The sequence below is a fragment of the Lynx rufus genome, unplaced genomic scaffold, assembly GCF_022079265.1.
Source record: "Lynx rufus isolate CCGP_SWC_20201006 ecotype Redwood Valley unplaced genomic scaffold, mLynRuf1.p SCAF_16, whole genome shotgun sequence".
Taxonomy (NCBI): domain Eukaryota; kingdom Metazoa; phylum Chordata; class Mammalia; order Carnivora; family Felidae; genus Lynx; species Lynx rufus.
The window spans coordinates 23,502,410-23,519,612 of record NW_025814830.1 but is presented as its reverse complement, the minus strand read 5'-3'; the positions used below and the strand labels follow the sequence as shown (position 1 = coordinate 23,519,612).

Genomic DNA, 17,203 nt, shown 5'->3' with positions numbered 1-17,203 from the left:
GGCGAGGGGGACGCGGGGGACTCTGAACCACCTCAGTTTTGAGGCTCCTGTTGTTTTTTAAAAGTGATTTTTCTAATTTTATTTTTGTATCGAGACATGATTAACATATCACATATTAGTTTCTGGTGCTTTTCTTGTGAGAATTTTCAAGATCCAAACATACAGCAACCCCCAAATATACAGCACTCCATTATTAACCAAGGTCACCAAGATGTACACTACATCCCCAGGACTGGAAGCCTCTATCCCCTGGTCACCTTAGCCTCTCAGGTGGAGGGGACCCAAACTGCTTGCTTTTGAGGCTGTTGTTGTTTTTAGCAAACAAAACCAGAACTCTTGTTCGTATACTTTTAAAAATGTACTTTAATTAAAGTACGTATACCTGCCTAAAAGGCAGCACTCCTAAGTGTACAGTGAATGAATGCCACAAGTGAACCCCTGTGTGACCAGCACGGCAGATGCCGCTCCAGGCACTACCCACCCTCCTCCAGGGGCCGCCGCTATCCTGGCTTCTACCACGGTAGATTCGTCTTGCCTGGCGTGGGGTGAAGGTGGGGGGTGCTGTTGTATAGGGGAATCACACAGCTGTCCTCCTTTCTGTGTCTTGCTACTTTTGCGTGATATTGCGTGCTTCGTTCATCCGTATTTGCTCATTCTCGTTTCTATGCAGTATTCCATTGTATGAATACACTGCTAGTTAATCTTTCTGCTGATGGACGTTTGGGTTGAATCCAGTATTTGTCTGCATTGAATAAAGCCACCGTGAACGTTCTAGGACAGTCTTTTGGTGCGCATAGCTGTACAATCCTGTGAAGTGCGTATCTAGGAATGAATACTGGACCACAGCATCAGTGTGTAAACAAATTTTGTAGATGTTGCCAGTTTTCCAAAGCGATTGTACCCATCCCAATGGCGTTCTCTTTGCTCTACACTTTCCACTATAATTGGGATCATCCATTCTGGTGGTGTTAGTGGTATTGCCTTGTATTTTTCATTTGCATTTCTGAAAACTAATACAATTTCTTATGTTTATCGGTCACTCAGCTAACACTTTTGCAAGGTGCCTACATAAGACTTTTGCCCATTTTTTGATCGAGTTGCCTGCCTTCTTCACATTGACTTATCAGAGTTAAAATACGGGCTCATCTGAGTGTGAGCCCTCTGTCAGATCTGTATTTTCCCACATGGGTCACCTGCCTTCTCACTCTCTCACTGATGTCTTTTGATGAGTGGAAGTTCTACTTTCAATATGATATAATTTATTAATATTTTATTTTCTTACTGAGGCTTTTTGTGTTTATTTATTTATTTATTTATTTTGCCTATCCCAAGGTCATGGAGATTGTCTTCTATGTTTCTTCTAAAAGCTTTCACAATCTGCATCCATCTGGAACCTATTTTTGCATTTGGTGAGAGGCGGAGGGTTGATATTTTTTTCCATATGGACATTTAATTGACCAGCCTGATTTATTGAAAAGATTGTCTTTTCACCACTGCACCACAGTGTCACCTTTGCCATAAACCAGGGGGCTGTACCTGTGTGACTCTGTTGCTGGTGTGTGTGTGTGTTTCTGTATCTGGTGATAACTGTTAGAAAGGGTAATGGCGAGGCCACTTCAGTTTATAAAATACACTGTGCTACAGATGGCACTCTCTGCCCACGGACCCTGGCTTGGGGTTGCTGATAAATGTTCTTTTCTCAATGTTGTCTGTGAATCTTGGGGCTCACTGTAGCTCATTTGGTTAGAATGTCAAGAAGCTGAACTGGAGACTCCCTGTGCCTGTGGAGCTCCCAGAGAAAAGCCCTGTGGACCCCAGAAGAGCACCCAGGTGGCCGTAGCAGCTGTGGGGTGGGGCGAGGTCTCTCTTCTGCATTCATTTACCCCTCTCTTTTCCAGTCCCTGCTGAACCCCAGGGGGAAGCTTGCAACCTGACTCTGTTGGAGCACCTGGGGTCTGAGAGGTGAGGGTCCCAGGGTAGCCCCTGTCTTGAGGGTCTGGGAGCAGCAAGCAGTCCCTTGAAGACGTAGCACTCAGCTCCCCACAGAATGAAGTTCCACAAGGGCAGGGGTTGGGGGGTGGTGTACAAAACCTGTGATGTGTGTGTGTCCCCAACCAGCCCCTCAGCCCTTTGTCCCTCCTGATGTCCCTCTGGGGACTCTGGGTCTCCAGTTCTCACTTTTTCCAAGACTCCTTTTCTAAGAAGCCCTTTCTAAAGAGTCTTCTTTTGGTGGGGAGAAAATCCACAGTCTCTCCCAAATCAGTTTTGATTTGGGTCAAGGACAAACGCTACATCAGTACAATGATTCATGCAGTCTGGCCTTGTTTTCTGATCACTACTGTCTAAAAGAGATGCACCAGGTCTGATGGCATGGGGTACCAGAAGATGTCACCTGGGGGGGCGGGGCAGGGATCCAACAGCAAAGGGAGCTTGCAGTGGCCTGGGGGAGGAGCTGCCTAAAGGGCCACGCTGGGGATTTGCGAGAACACCTTTTTAGCGTCTATCTCCCCTTCGACCATGTGGGGGTGGATGTCCACGTTCATGCCCGCATCCTTGCACAGCTTGAGCAAGGTTCGAATGTTGTTCTTGGACAACCTCAGGTATCTGTGCGAGATAAGGGCCAAAGAGGTCAGTTGAGGGTGGAATCACTCTAGCTTCAAACTTTATTGACAAGAGCTTAGACTTAGGCAGCGTGGATCTCTAAAGGGAATGGGCTCTGTGGACATTCTGGAGCTGACAGAGGTCTTATGAGAGAGTGGGACACCCCACAGAACTGATGGGAGTTTTTATTCGTATAACTCTTGGAAAGTAATTTGGCAACATAGATGCCAAGCTCCGCCCCTGTCCCCCCAAGTCCCTCCCTGCCAACAGTTCATGGTCTTTGACTCAGGAACTCCACTCAGGCCTTCAACGAATCCGAAGAAGAGAAGCCAAGGGGATAAAAAGCTATATAAATCAAAGTGTTCACTCTGGGGTTAGCAACAACAGGAAAAGAAGAAATTCCATCAGCAGAGGAATGGTTAAGCAAATAACAGAATATCCATTTCAAAGACTCTTCTGCCAAAGCTAACATGCCATTAGGAAAGCAGGTGCAATATGGTGGTCACGATACATTATGCCACGTGGGGAGAGATCCAATTGTCAGGGGTTCCATCACTGCCAGGTGTGCATAACCTCAGTGATGCCAAAGCCTGGGCCAAATACAGAACGGTGGCAATAAAAGCTGAGTAAATTGTGGGAAAGGGGAGTATTTTCTTATAATATCATTCAAACAATTTAAAAGTCTGGCCATTGATTTAAAATCTTAGCTAAAGCTCCACAATTCTAACTTACACTGGAGAGTGGAATTGGTCCCATCTATGCTGTGTGGTCTAGAGAGTATCTCTATCGTCATATCCTGAGAGCTTTGTATTCTACCAGCAATCTTGACCTTGTTCCCAGCTTTAGTAAAGGAGGTAGTCCCCCTACTCAGGCCACCTGCTGGTTTCTTTGCTACAGTTGATGGGGGAAGAGCTGGATATTGATATAACCATTGGGAATGGTCTCCCTCTCCTTCAAGATCTGCCCAGAGCTTACCTGGTCTTATAGCCATGTTAGATCCCACTCTCCAGCCCCATGTCAGGACTACTTTTCCATGACAGCACCAGTCAGGGTCTGCCCCTTCCGTCTGTGACCAGCACAGCTCTGGAAGATCTCACACAAATGTATGTGTGAGCACTCACTATCCCGTTATGGACAATTTCATCTTTTTCTTGGATGGCTTGTTGGATGCCATCTCTCCAAATATTCTCTCTCCCTCCTTGGAGGGTAGGGGTCCTGTCCAAATCTCTTTTCTGCCCACTATTGAGCTCAGGTAGGCTGTCTGTTGGCCAGAGTCCACTAGAATCACCCTGTCAGACTGAAAGCCATAGCCAAAGTCACCCATCCGTGGAGAGGTCAAGCTAGAAGCCCCCTTCAGTGGGGGAGGCTGCCATTCTACCCATCCATCTCTCAGCCAGTCAGTGAGCAGAGCAGGACTTTGGAATGGGGTCACTGCGTGCCAGGCATCTGAAGCCAATCTTAACTCTACAGATGAGTTCACTGCTGTTCAGTCTACAGGACAGCCACATTATTCTGTTGTCCGTTTCCCCTACTGAAGTTTCTGAATCTTATCAGTTACATCTTTACAGGAAAGGGCTTGGGAGGGGCGCTTGAATCTGGGGGCGGAAACCAGCAGGTCCTGATAAATGCAACAAAGAACAAGTGAGAAAGAAGACCTTTAGTGAGAACAGTAAACAGCAAATGGCTCACACTCTCTTCATAGTACCTTCTGGAGTCTAAAACCCCAAACATACAGTAGGTAGCCAACTGAGGAGGGAGGGTGGCTCCTATCACCAGCAACTTGACACTGCCGTGTGAAGGCCCTCAGAGGGATTTCCTGTTAAAACCAGGCCACAGACAACTCATTCTTTCATTGTGGATAATTCATGGTTTGTACTGTGAAACGTACAGAAATACTGCAGGGGTGGTGAAGGTGTCCAGAGGCATGGCATCAAAATGGCAGCACCTAAATGTTGCGCCTCATCCAAAAGCTGGTACCCCAGCAGCTGGGGCTGCTGGAAACCCAGTGGCTTCAGCCCTGGGTCAGCCCTTCAGGACACAAAGACGGAGCCCCGTCCTGCCACCACCGCCCTCCCCTCCCCCGGGCTTAGTCCCGGTGTCTGAACCAGACTGTGGAGACTCACCGGCAGCTCAGCACCTCCTCTGGCTTCAGCATTCTCACCGTCTCCACCTTGGGCTCGGCGCCCTTCTCCATGAGGCTCTTCAGCTTGCGCTCGTAGGAGACCTCGGGCATCCTGCCTACCACCCAGTCTCTCAAGAGCGTCGACCTCCGAGTGCTAAAGAGAGGGTCCTGGAGCATGGGGTCAATGATGCTTTGTCGATGGTATGGCACGGACCGTTGAGTGGACTCCAGGACGATGGCATCCTTGATGTCTAGTTCTGAAATTGGACAGATGGCACAGCAGGGAGTTAGAGCCTGGTAGAGGTGAGAGGCAGGGTGGACAGGAAGGGGTGAGGCTGGCGAGTCTGCACGGGCTTCAAAAGATTGCCTGTTGTGAGATACGAGGTCACTTCAAGGTTTGCAGTCTCTTCTTGGCATTGGCTGAATTCTCACTTGTCTTTTCCTCCCTCCTTTCTCCCTGCCTCCCCCAGCTCCCTCCCCTTCCCTCTTGTCTTTAGTCCCCCTCTAGACCTTCTCTTCTTTCCCTCCTCACCTACAGGGAACCTTAGCCTAGAGGAGGTAGGGGAAGCTATGTGAAATCAACTCTGACATGGTTTTCAAAGGAAAAACAGATTATTAGATGAAAGGGGGAGAAAAGTATTGCAGGCAGGAGGAACAGCATGTGCAGCAGGAGGAACAACATGTGTGGCAGGAAGAATAGCATGTGCAGCAGGAGGAACAACATGTGTGGCAAGAGGAACAGCATGTGCAGGTATGAAATGGAAATGGGAAGGAGGAACAGCATGCACAAAGACACAAATGTATGAAATTAAATGGTGAGTGTCAGATGTTACCCAAATATGTGGTTTGGACTGAATTTAAACACTGTGGGGGCGAGTGTTTGGAGAATTTAATTTTTTTTCTTCTTGCTAAATTTACCACTCAGTATTTTGTAGCTTTTTTTTTTTTTTTTTTTTTTTTTTTTTTTTACTAATGAGAAGGGAATATATTCTCCCCATTTCCATTTCTGACTGGTATGACTAGTATAGAGAAAAGACTATTGCTTCACAATGTATTTTTTCTAGTCCAGTAACAACAAAACTACATTCTATTCTTTCTTTACTAGAATTTCTTGAGTTTTAGAGATAGTAATCATACCAGGGGAACAATGAAAATAGCTTCCTTGTAACATTTAGAAAATGTATATACTCTTCTTGACATATTGCATTTGACAGATGTTCTAACACAATGTCAATAATGATGAGAGCAGTCATGCCTCATTTTGTTCCTGCTTTTAATTAAAATAATTAGCACTTTGTCATTTAGAATGATACTTGCCACTAGTTTTGATATGCTTTATAATATTTATCAGCTTAATAACTCTTAGGTTACATAGAGTTTTTATTAGTAATCATTGCTTGACTCTACTTACTGCTTTTCTGTCACTTACTGACATGCTCATATGGTTTTTCCTTTATTTCACTAATGGAATAAATTATGTTCTTAGATATTCTGATATTGATAATCTAACCTTTCCTAACCACTACAAGAAATCCCACTTGGTCATGGTGTGTTATTAATTTCACACATTGAAATAGTTGATCTATTTTCATACAGTTGGCATATTTGCTAAAATTTTTAAATTTTTTGCATCTATATTACTTCTTTGCAAATATTTTAATATTGTGGTTATGGTGACTTGTGGGATTAATGCAGGAATATCTGTATGTTATATGGTCCAGAATAGTTGAAATGATATCGAGATCATTTGTTCTTGAAAAGGTTAGATAGAACCAAGTGTGAAGCCTTTCGTCCTGGTGACTTTTTCAGTGGGAAAGTGTCAACCACCTTTCAATTTTTACTTCAGAAATTGCTCTCCTCAATGTTTCTTTATTATATCAATTAAAAAAATTTTTAATGCTTATTATTTATTTTTTAGAGAGAGAGAGAGAGAAAGAACATGAGTTGGGGAGGGGCAGAGAGAAACGGAGACACAGAATCCAAAGCAGGCTCCAGGCTCTGAGCTGTCAGCACAGAGCCTGATGCGGGGCTCGAACTCACAGACCGTGAGATCATGACCTGAGCCGAAGTCAGACACTCAGCTGACTGAGCCACCCAGGCGCCTATGATATCAATTTTAATAATTTAAAGTATGAGAGGAAATGATCTATTTCTTCTAGGTTTTCAAATGTATCAGAGAGAGGTGTATATAGTGTTCTATTACAGCTCAGTTCATGTATTTCTCATCTTTGCTTATACATTCTCTCCATACAAAATCTTCGACATTTTTGCTCTTTTTTTTTTAAGTTTATTTATTTATTTGAAGAGAGAGAGAGAGTGTGTGCATACAAGCGGGGAAGGGCCAGAGGGAGGGAGAGAGAGAGAGTCCCAAGCAGACTCCTTGCTCAGTGCAAAGCCTGATGGGGAGCTCGATCTTACCGATTGCGAGATCATGACCTGAACAGAAACCAAGAGTAGTCGGACGCTTACCTGACTGAGCCACCCAGGCACCCCTACTCTTTTTTTTTTTTTTTAATTTTTTTTTTCAACGTTTATTTATTTTGGGACAGAGAGAGACAGAGCATGAATGGGGGAGGGGCAGAGAGAGAGGGAGACACAGAATCGGAAACAGGCTCCAGGCTCTGAGCCATCAGCCCAGAGCCTGACGCGGGGCTCGAACTCACGGACCGCGAGATCGCGACCTGGCTGAAGTCGGACGCTTAACCGGCTGCGCCACCCAGGCGCCCCACCCCTACTCTTTTTAACGATGGTCACAAAAAGTTCATACTACTCGTCATTTGCTTTTTCAAAAAATTAGCTTTGGGGGGGGCGCCTGGGTGGCTCAGTCAGTTAAGCATCCGACGTCAGCTTGGGCCATGATCTCAAGGATCCTGGGTTCGAGCCCTGCATCGGGCTCTGTGCTGACAGTGCGGAACTTGGAGCCTGCTTCAGATTCTGTGTCTCCCACTCTCTCTGCCCCTCCTTTGCCACCCCCTCAAAATGAATAAACATTATAAATTTTTTTTTTTAAACTAGCTTTGGATTTTAACTATTGGCTTTTAACTATTTTTTAGCTTGGGTTTCATTAATCTCATTAAAGCTCTCTTTTTCACATAAATTATTTCCTCTATCTTCTTGTAAATAATGGATTGCTACAAGTATTAGTTTTTTTCTTACATTTTTTTGTGTTATAAAGGTAAGAATTATTAGTTTTAGTTTTTACAATAAATTTTCTTCTGAGGCTAGATTCTGCCTTTGTTCCCATAGGTTTTCGTAAGAAACGGGCTTATTTTCATGAGTTTTTTTCCCCCCTCTGATACAGGGTATTTTAGGAGTGTATTTGTTCATTTATGACTGCTGAGTTGGGAGTATCTTTTAATTTAAATGTTATTTCTAATTATTGCTTTAGGATAATGCCATGGCCCTAGGATCTTTACTTTGTGAATGTTAACGTTTTCTTTGAGGTGAAAATGCAGATGAGTTTTGTAGATATTTTTTAGCCACATAAAAACGGATTCTCTGTTCAAATATAAAGTTAAGTCTGTTTGATCTGTTTGATTCAAAAAGAGGCATATAAAGAAATCAAAGAGGCATATTAGAATCTCCCACTATACTTGTATTTTTGTTAGAGTCTCTTTGCGGTTCTCAATAACTATGTATTCAGCTACTATATTTTTTGGTGTGTGTAGGCTTAGGTTTATTACTTATTCTCTTTAACATTTAAAAATATCCCTCTTTTACCTGACATGTTTCTTTTTAGCCTTAATTCCACCTCATTTGTTTGTCTTTCTTGTTATCTCTTGGCCTATTCTTTTGTTGTCTTTCCATATTAAACCCAATTTTAAGTGTATCTAGATTCTGATCTGTAAACCAGTTATTTGCTAGTTTGGGGTCTTTGCTCTCACCTAGGGCATTTTCTTTTTTCCTTTGTAAGTAGATTGTTCTCCTTGTAAGCTTGCAAGATTTCATCAAGAAAGTTTGGGAATTTTACCAGGCTATGTCTAGGGGGAATGAGTCTAGACCTCCAACAGTTATATAAATTCAGGGACAGCAGCTTGGAAAGAGGCACACTGTGATTCACCCAAGGTCTCGTATGAGTTAGTGGCCGAACTGGGAGTCTGTATGCCCAGTATGGTGCTCTGCACTGACAGCCGGTCCCTGGCCAGGTGGCCTTAGCAGCCCTGTTCATGCGTAGTGCAAATTGGTACTATGTTCCAGAAGAATCATGAGCTGCTTATCCTCACCAACGCAAATGGGAAATCTCTTGGAGAAAGAAGCATAGCTTTTTCTGAGATATCTGAGTATCATCTAGGTCAAGGTAAGTCTCATGTAGGAAAGAAGAGTAGTAATATAAATGGTAATGATAATTAAACATCTGAACTAGCATTTATTGAGTGACTTCTGTGCCAGGCAGTGTTCAAGGAGCTTTCTAGAGGCGGGGGGGGGGGCACTACAGTTGCACTGCCATATCGTGTCCATTTAACAAATGAGAAAGTTGAGGATCAGAGAGATTAAGTCACGTGCCCAAGACGCCATAGCTAATTAGTGATGGATCTAGGAAAATATGAACCCAGGTTGTTGGTCCCTTTTTCTGGGCATCTGACCTGGCTACCACCTGGGCATAAATGACCCACATTCCTGAGTCTGTGGCTGAACAGATAAGTTAGATTTCTACTGGGCTGTAGTTGGGGCTCCAGGGGCTGACTCTGTGCTCATGGAGACAGAGGGTATCATTGCCCTCCAGCCCTCGGCATGAGGGATGCCCTCCTGCTCTGGCATCTACGGAATGCCCTGGGCCCCAGGGAGAGAAAACCTAGTGAATTCCCCTTTTCTAGGTTAGCCGGCTCAGACTTTGCCAAGATTTACTTTGGAAATGGGCTCCAGTTTCTTTCCCAGGGTCTTTTATGGGACCATAGCCAGAATGACCTTTTACAAATTCAAAACCAACTTAGTGGCCCTCCACGCGGGCCAAGGGGTTGGTGAGAAAGGGGAAACAGAAGAGAGTGTTTTCAGGGAGTTCAAGTGTAGGGAGAAGGGAGTGGCCCGTGGCCCACAGCAGCAGCGTGGCAGCAGGCCAGTGCCTCCTGGGTGCGACAGCGTGGTGGTCATTGGCGGGATGGAGGTGGCATTTCAGCTGTTAGGAGGAGTGAATGGGAGCTTTTGTGAAATTGAGGCGGACAAAGATGAAGTGGTCTGCGTTGAAAAGCACAGTGCTCCCCGTGGGGGTCATCACTGATGTTTTCTATTGGCTGTGGGGTTCTGGAGCTGGAGGCAGATCTGTGTCACTCATTCAGAACACATGGTGTGTTGGGGAGCCTGGGTGGCTCAGTCAGTTGGGCGTCAGAATTCGGCTCAGGTCATGATCTCGCAGTCCATGAGTTCAAGCCCCGCATCGGGCTCTGTGCTGACAGCTCAGATCCTGGGGCCTGCTTTGCATTCTGTGTCTCCCTCTCTCTCTGCCCCTCCCCCGTTCATGCTCTGTCTCTCTCTGTCTCAAAAATAAATAAACGTAAAAAAAATAAAGAACACACTGTGTGTCACAGATTTTGATTTTGTGGCCACCATACACTAAAAACGTGAATGAGTGGGAGTTGTTGTATCTGTACAGATAGAGTGGTCACATTCTAGTTCTGGAGGTGGTGGGGATCATCTGATGGCCATTCCCCACAGACTCTTGCTCAGCAGATCACACAGAAACATGGCAACGAGAGTACAAAGGCCTCACTCTGCAGATAGGGAACCCGGGACACCCGGGGGATCTGGCTCTTGACAAGGACACCAATGATCCAGGTGCTGCGTGGGGCCAGGGGAGGCAAGGACCAGGAGTTCTGGTCCTTACTTCATCCATATTTTTCTCCACTTGGACTCCTGCCATAGCCCATAACTGGCTCCATGTCTTTCCTAGGGCCTGCTTTGTCTTGAACTTGACTCCAAAAGCAGATCCTGCCCATTCATTTCAGGCCTCTTGCTAGCCTTCTCTGGAAGCTCCCCTTGTGTGCTCAGGCTCAGTCCTGACTCAGTGCCTGGGTGCCACATCTGGATGCCAAGGTGGTTCCTGGGTGCCTCTGAGCACCTGCTGCAACTGAGCACCTGCTGCCCCCCAGTGGCCACTTGTTGTATTGCATCAGGTGGGAGAAAAATGTCCCCTGTTGAACTGGGTGGATTTTGTCTTGCTGGGGCGGGGGTACTGCAAAGAACCAAAAAACCGCTTGCATTTTTGTGCAGTGTTGTGAAACGGATTATTTTATTAGCTGGTAGTGATTTTCTCTTAAGGAAGAAACTGCCTTTGTTTAGGAAATTATCTTGATAGACTCCTTTTGAGTGTGGAGTAAGACAGTAAAACAAAGGAAATTAAGTGATCCTTCCAGGTAAAAAGCCAATGGGAATTGTGGGGTGAGGAAAGCAGAGGATGGAGGAGAGGGAGAGGAAAAACAGAGGAAGAGAGGGGAGCTAGGAAGGCCCAGGAGTAGAGTGAGGACAGCAAAGTGCCCGGGGCAAGGGTGCAATTCAAGGAGGTGTTCAGTCTCAGGCTCCCGCAAGTGCAGAGTCAATACCAGAGAGTGAGTGCCTCCTTAAATCTTGTATCTGGAGGCCAGACTTGGGCTCACTTTAGTTCCAGTGCTGGGGTGAGTGGAACAGCTGGGAAAAGTAGGGAAAGGTAGCCAGGGGACATCTCCTGGTGGCTGGGGACAAAGGACTTGGACGAACCCTTAAGAGGGTTTTGTAATCAACTTCTGTTTTGTTTTCTGTAGAATTCTGCCATGAAATTCTTTTCCTTTGTTGCCCTAAACTTCAGTAAAGTCTGTTTACACACAAAGGCTTCCTGTGAGAGGTTTTGGGGGAAATGAAGGACATGGGGCTGTGTCTGCTCTGGCAAGGGGCAGGGAAAAGGGAACCACCACTGGAATGGAGATCTGCAGATGCTCAGGGGCTCAGCGGGAGCCAGACTTGACTCTGGGAGTCACAGAAAACTCTAGGGCCTATGCCAATCTAGTTGCAAAGATGGCGCACAGAGTTCCTGTACACTCTTGCTCAGTTTCTCCTCATGTTAACATCTCACACCAGCAGGGAATATTTGCCAAAAGATAATTAACAAATTAACCTTGGCACATAACAGCGTCTTTGGATTTCACCAGTTTTTCCACCAAAGTGTTGTTCTAGAATTCAGTCCAGGATTCTGCACGGCATCTAGAGCCAATCATATTGAAACCTGACAGGCAAGTGAGCGCAGTTGGGTTACGATGGCTTTGGTGTATTCAATGAAAAGGAAAAGAGGGCATTTTGCTGGGCACGATGGGAGTAATTTTGGACGGGAGGCCTGCCAGCCCCTACTCAAAAGCTTTCGGCCACTCCTCCCACTTCTTTTGCCAGACACCTCCTCTCCCAAGAAGCCAGGCACAATAAATGCAACTGTTTTTCCGACACCGTGGTACAGCCCACCTGAGAATTTTAGCATTTTTTCCCTTAGAAACAGCCACCGCCACCATTTATTGACCACTTACTATGTATCAGGCTCCATGCTTTATATGCCTCATCTCACTAAAACTCTATTGTGAGGCAAGTCATGTTATTGTTGCACATTCTAGATGTGAAAACTGGCCCCTGCAGATGGAGAGACTCACCCCGGATTATACAACTCCAAGTTCACTACAGAGCTGTTCGAACCCAGGCAGCCTTGGGAACTGAGGATCTGGCATCACCTAAGCCGACTTCTTCCTGGGTGTGAGCGACACCTGGCGGGTTTTGGGCCAGCAGGAGTGGTGCCTCGTATGTCACACTGACATTGTCACGGTACCTAAACCAGTGAGATAATCTGGAGCTCACGAGGTTGCCATCATCAAACTGGCTTTTAGGAACCTGGGGTACACTCTGCTGGCACCCTGAGAAGAGAACCCCCAGGTGTGGGCAGAGCCCGGACATCCACGCGCTTGCCGTCCAGGTCGCGCCTTTTGTGGTGTGATCCCTAAAGAGCCACGTGGGGCTCCACAACGGTCCAGGGCTGCTGGGCTGGCATGGAACCTGCTGCTTTGACAACAGTGTGGGCTTCCTGTAACTCTGAGAGGTGGGCAATTATGAGGGACGACTCTGGCATCCCATCTTCCCGTCTTAGGGTAGGATGCTCCCCTTACCAGATTTCTTGGGGTTGTCCCTGGAGTAGCTGCCAGGAACCAGGCTGAGGCGTTTTCCCTTTAGCTTTTGGTACATGACATGGTCCTTGTCCTTCTTGGTGCCTTGCTCGGGGGTCTTGGAGGGGAGCGGGAGACAAGTCACTCCACAAGGAGCAGGGCTTGGCGTGGCCTCCTCCACCCTCAAAATGAGTGATTTCAGGGGTTCGCAGAAAGGCAGGCAAAGGGGCCAAAGGAGAGACTGCTCTGGGCCTGAGGCAGGTGAAGGGGCTGGGGTGGTAAGTTGGCACCTGCTCACCCACACGTGACTTTTGGTCCCTGCTACCTCGGAGGGAGTCCATGAGGGGTCACAGAAGCCACAGCCGTCGGGGACGGGGGGGCACTTAAGCCTGGCTGTTCTCATCTCTCAGCCTCTCAGATGGCATTCCTGAATGGTCTGGGGACGGCAGTGAGAGGAAGGCACCTGGCAAGAATGACCCTCTACCACAGGAGTGCCAGCATCCATGGGGCTGGTGGGGTCTGGAGGGGGGAAAGGGGAGGGGATTCATTTGTGTGTTAGTGTGGAGCAGGGGTGGATTTTAGAGCCTTAAACTGAAAAAAAGTGTAGCCAGGTACTGTGCAGGGGTGGAGCACGTACCCGTTTTCAACCCAGGGAACCCGTGTTACCTTCTCAGAGAAGGCTGCCTGGTGGTTCCCTTTCTGCTTTTTGGGGATGCTTCGGCCTTTCTTTTCTTCCTTCCCAGTTGTTTTAGGGGGTACCGCCCAGTTGGGTTTCTGTTTTTGAAAAGACAGGATTGCACTGTGGCTGCCCCCACAGAGGGGTGGCTCTGTGGAGAGCGGGCTGCATCCTCCCCACTTCTAGATTTGGCTGGCTCCCACTCTGGCACTTCTGTCCCCCCCCCCGGATCCCCCCACAATTGTCCTTCTGCCTCCAGACACGCCCTGCTGTCTACGACACTCTGCTCCTAGAGAATGACCTAACTCCCAGGTCTGGCTGTCCCCCCCCCACCTCAGAACCCATCACTAGCTCCCTCTTACCCTCTACACAACGGCCCCTCTCTCCAGTCTAGTAGGAATTCCTCCTGGCCCCCAAATGACCTGTGTAGCTGTGACTTTCCTGCCATGGCCTCCAGTCTGAAGCCACAGGAAGGCCTTCTTGTCTTGGAGTCCAGCCAGAACATGCCCTCTGTCCGCAGATCTCCCTTCTGTCCCAACCCCTCCCCATTCCGTCATATGACTTCACCCCGCCTTTCTCCTTCCCTGGGCGCTCCTCTTGGTGGCTGTGGACTTCCTTGCGCGCATGCCTAGGCTCCTACCCCCACTGGGGCATTGGGGAGGACACAACAGGGAGCTCTGGGGTCCAGTGGGGAGGGCCCCACAGAGGGGCATCCAGGCCAGCCTACAAGGAGTAGGGGTGCTGGAGCTCCTCAAGGAAAGCTGAATTGGCTGGGTCTGCACCTGCAGTGTGCTGCTTGTGGTTGTGGGGACACGGCGGCTGGGGCTGGCTTCCAGGTCAGACGCCCATGGGAATCCTGCTCTATTGCTGGGGGCTGAGCAATCTGGGGCAAGCGACTGCTCTCTCGGCAGCTTGGTTTCCTCATCTGAAGATGGAAGCAGTAGTAGGATTTATCTCCTAGGGTTATTTTGAGAACTTAATGAATGACTGTGTGGTGCCAGGGGAAGGGAGAGGAGGCCACAGACGGCCCCCCTCCAACCGCCTTTACTAAAGCCCCCCCGCCCCCGACCCTCAATCTGTGCTGTCTGGGACCTGCCACGGAAGCATCGCTTTCTCAGGAGCTTCTTCAAAATCCGCGTGCCTCTGGGAAGGATAAGAATGCTTGAAGATTTCAGTGTATTTTCAATTTAAATTTGTTCCCTCCCTGAGTCCAAAATTATTTCCAGTAAAAAGCCACATAAAAGGTAAAGCTGTGAAAACACTGGAATATACTCTTCATGAGAAGGGACTTCGTCTGTTGATCACAGAAGTGAATATAAATCTCTGTGATTGATACTGAGTTCTGAGCGGCCCAGCAGTCAAAAAGGGGGGCCAAGAGAGTAGACCATCCATAAATCATTAGCACCTTAATGTAAAATATGTTTCTCAGACGTGTTTTAGTATGTCTGGTGGAACTGGAACTCCGGATCTTTCTGCGTATGAATGAGGAGCAAGCACATACACGGACGAGAACTTTTTGGAAAGTCAGGGGCCGCTAGAGAGGATGAAGCAGAGAAGTGGAGGTGGTTATGGGGAGTTGACCTGACAAAGCCCCTGAGCGTGAGAACTGGATTCATCTGAGTTTGAGACCTGGCTTGACCCTTCATTAATTCTGTGAGCTCAAGCAAATTGCTTCCCTGCACCTCACTCAGCTTCCTTATTACGTCACTTCCGCTGAGGGGTAAGAATGGTGCCCACCGTGTGGCCCTGCTGGGGGCAGTTGACAAGATAGCTCATGTGCAAGGCTAAGCACAGGGCCTGGCACACAGTAAATGCTTAATAAGCATTAGCATCATCCTACGTAATGCCATTTTCCACCCGTTTTTCTCTGGGGGCCAGAAAATTCAAGATCGGGGGGTGTCCTCTACAGAGGAGACCACTTTCTAAGGACATGGCTTGATTTTCCATAGATGGTGGGCCTGGGGGGAAACTGAGGCAAAACTGGTTGCCATAGTTCCTGGAGAGAGAGGGAGTGTGGTGCTAGTGGTGCTACAGGCTGAATGGTGTCTCCCCTCCCCTCCCCCAATTCATATGTTGAAATTCTGACTCCCGGTGTGATGGGGGTGTTAGGAGGTGAGGCTTTTGGGAGGTGATTGGGTCATGAGGGTGCAGCCTCCACAAGTGGGATTAGTGCCCTTGTAAAAGAGACCCCAGAGAGCTCTCCCATCTCTTCCTTCCTGTGAGGACACAGCGAGAAGGTGGCCATCTATGAAGCGGAAAGCGGGCCCTCATCAGACACTGAATCTGCAGGCACCTTGATCTTGGACGTCCCAGACTGTCAAACTGGGAGACATTAATTTCTGTTGTTTATATGCCGAGTCTATGGTATTCTGTCACAGCAGCTGAAGAGGACCAAGATGGGTAGATTAGAACTCGTTGGGATACCGGGTAGAAAGGAGGAGGTATGTTAGCAAAAGTCCCAGTGGGATAACAGTGGAGACTGAGTGCCCTTTGACCCTGGAGCCATCATAAAGACGCAAGCTTCTGGGGACAGTGGGGAGGGCCCATTCTGCCACCCTGGAGATCTTAGAAGCTATTGTCCCTAAGCTCTTCTAGAACACTGACCAAGACAACCTTAACGCCCTCCTCACCCCAATGAAACTAGAGAGGTTCCTTCCTGGCTCTGGGCCCAGGACCTCTCTTTCCTTTTCCTTCAGAAAACCAGCACTTGTAAATTCTTTTCCTGCCCCTTTGAGATGTAAATCTTCTTCTCCCAGACTCTTGCCAGTTTCAGAATCCAGTAATATTTTTCTCAAGGACCTGGAAGCCATCCCTTTGAAATGAAATTATCTGGAAAGATAGCACCCCCTCCTCCGGGTCTCTGTGGGAGGGTAGGAGGCTAACTACCTGGGTGACAGTTGGCACAGCCGGCCTAACCACCTGGACAACCTCCCCTCTGCCCCGAGTGCTTCTCTATTAGTTCGCCCAGTGCTTAAAGCTCCTCCCGCCTTTTGTTTCCTGGGAGGCTCAGTTCCATGTCTCCCTATTGTAATAGTGTTGAGTCCGGCTCCCTGGAGAGTCTTTCTGCCAAGTACACACCTGGAAAGTTTGCTTTTTCTTCCCCTGCCTGCGTTGCAGCCACTCCAGCACCCGCGTGAGGTCGGACATCCGCCTCTCCTCCGAGGTCCTCCACATGGACTTCCTCTCTGTGGGCATTGAATCCTTTAAGTTCTCGGATGGCTCTGTCATTCTGAGGTCTTGGTTGTGCCTGGGGTGGGCAGATGGCACTGTCACTTAGTTAACCCCCCTGTCTCCGGTGGGGTTCTGGCCTGGTGGTGGAAAGGCCTTTCAGGTGGAAAGGTGTGGCCTTTCGGATGTGAACATAGGCCAGCAGCTGGGATATTGGCCTTCAAAGGTGGGAGGTCTAGGGGGTGATTGTGAGGTCACTGTTAGGCTGGCCTGGGGGGTCAGGGTGGGGTGCAGTACTGGCTTCCACACACGGTCATTGCCTCTCCACAGGCACTGTCCCTTATCTGGACTCTGCCACAGCCTCTCCTCCTCCACTGCCATGAAGATCTTAAAGGTCAGTTCACATACCTCCCTTTCTCACAAAACTTCAATGGCTCCCTGTAGCCTACAAAAAAAAATCTATATTCCTTAGTTTGGTATCCAGGCTTTCCACAATGTACTCTAATTAGAATGAAGATTTTTTATAGCCTC

General features: G+C 47.8%; 1 protein-coding gene across 1 annotated transcript; it reads right to left on the bottom strand.

Moving 5' to 3' along the window:
• Positions 1 to 407: 407 nt before the first annotated feature.
• CUNH16orf78 (chromosome unknown C16orf78 homolog) lies at positions 408 to 16,732 on the bottom strand. Its single transcript, XM_047079209.1, has 6 exons — positions 16,583 to 16,732; positions 13,495 to 13,602; positions 12,832 to 12,946; positions 4,725 to 4,980; positions 2,490 to 2,604; positions 408 to 1,010 (listed from the first exon to the last, which is right to left on the bottom strand). The coding sequence occupies exons 1-6, from the start codon at positions 16,730 to 16,732 to the stop codon at positions 969 to 971; spliced, it is 786 nt and encodes a 261-aa protein (XP_046935165.1). The 3' UTR covers positions 408 to 968.
• Positions 16,733 to 17,203: the final 471 nt, after the last annotated feature.

Coding starts and splice junctions, on each gene's coding strand:
- CUNH16orf78 (XM_047079209.1), bottom strand. CDS start 16,732: ATGACAGAGCCATCCGAGAACTTAAAGGATTCAATGCCCACAGAGAGG. Junction 4,981..12,831: donor GGACAACCCCAAGAAATCTG/GTAAGGGGAGCA, acceptor GTCCAATTTCAG/AACTAGACATCAAGGATGCC. Junction 1,011..2,489: donor GGGAGATAGACGCTAAAAAG/GTGTTCTCGCAA, acceptor AAATTGTATTAG/TTTTCAGAAATGCAAATGAA.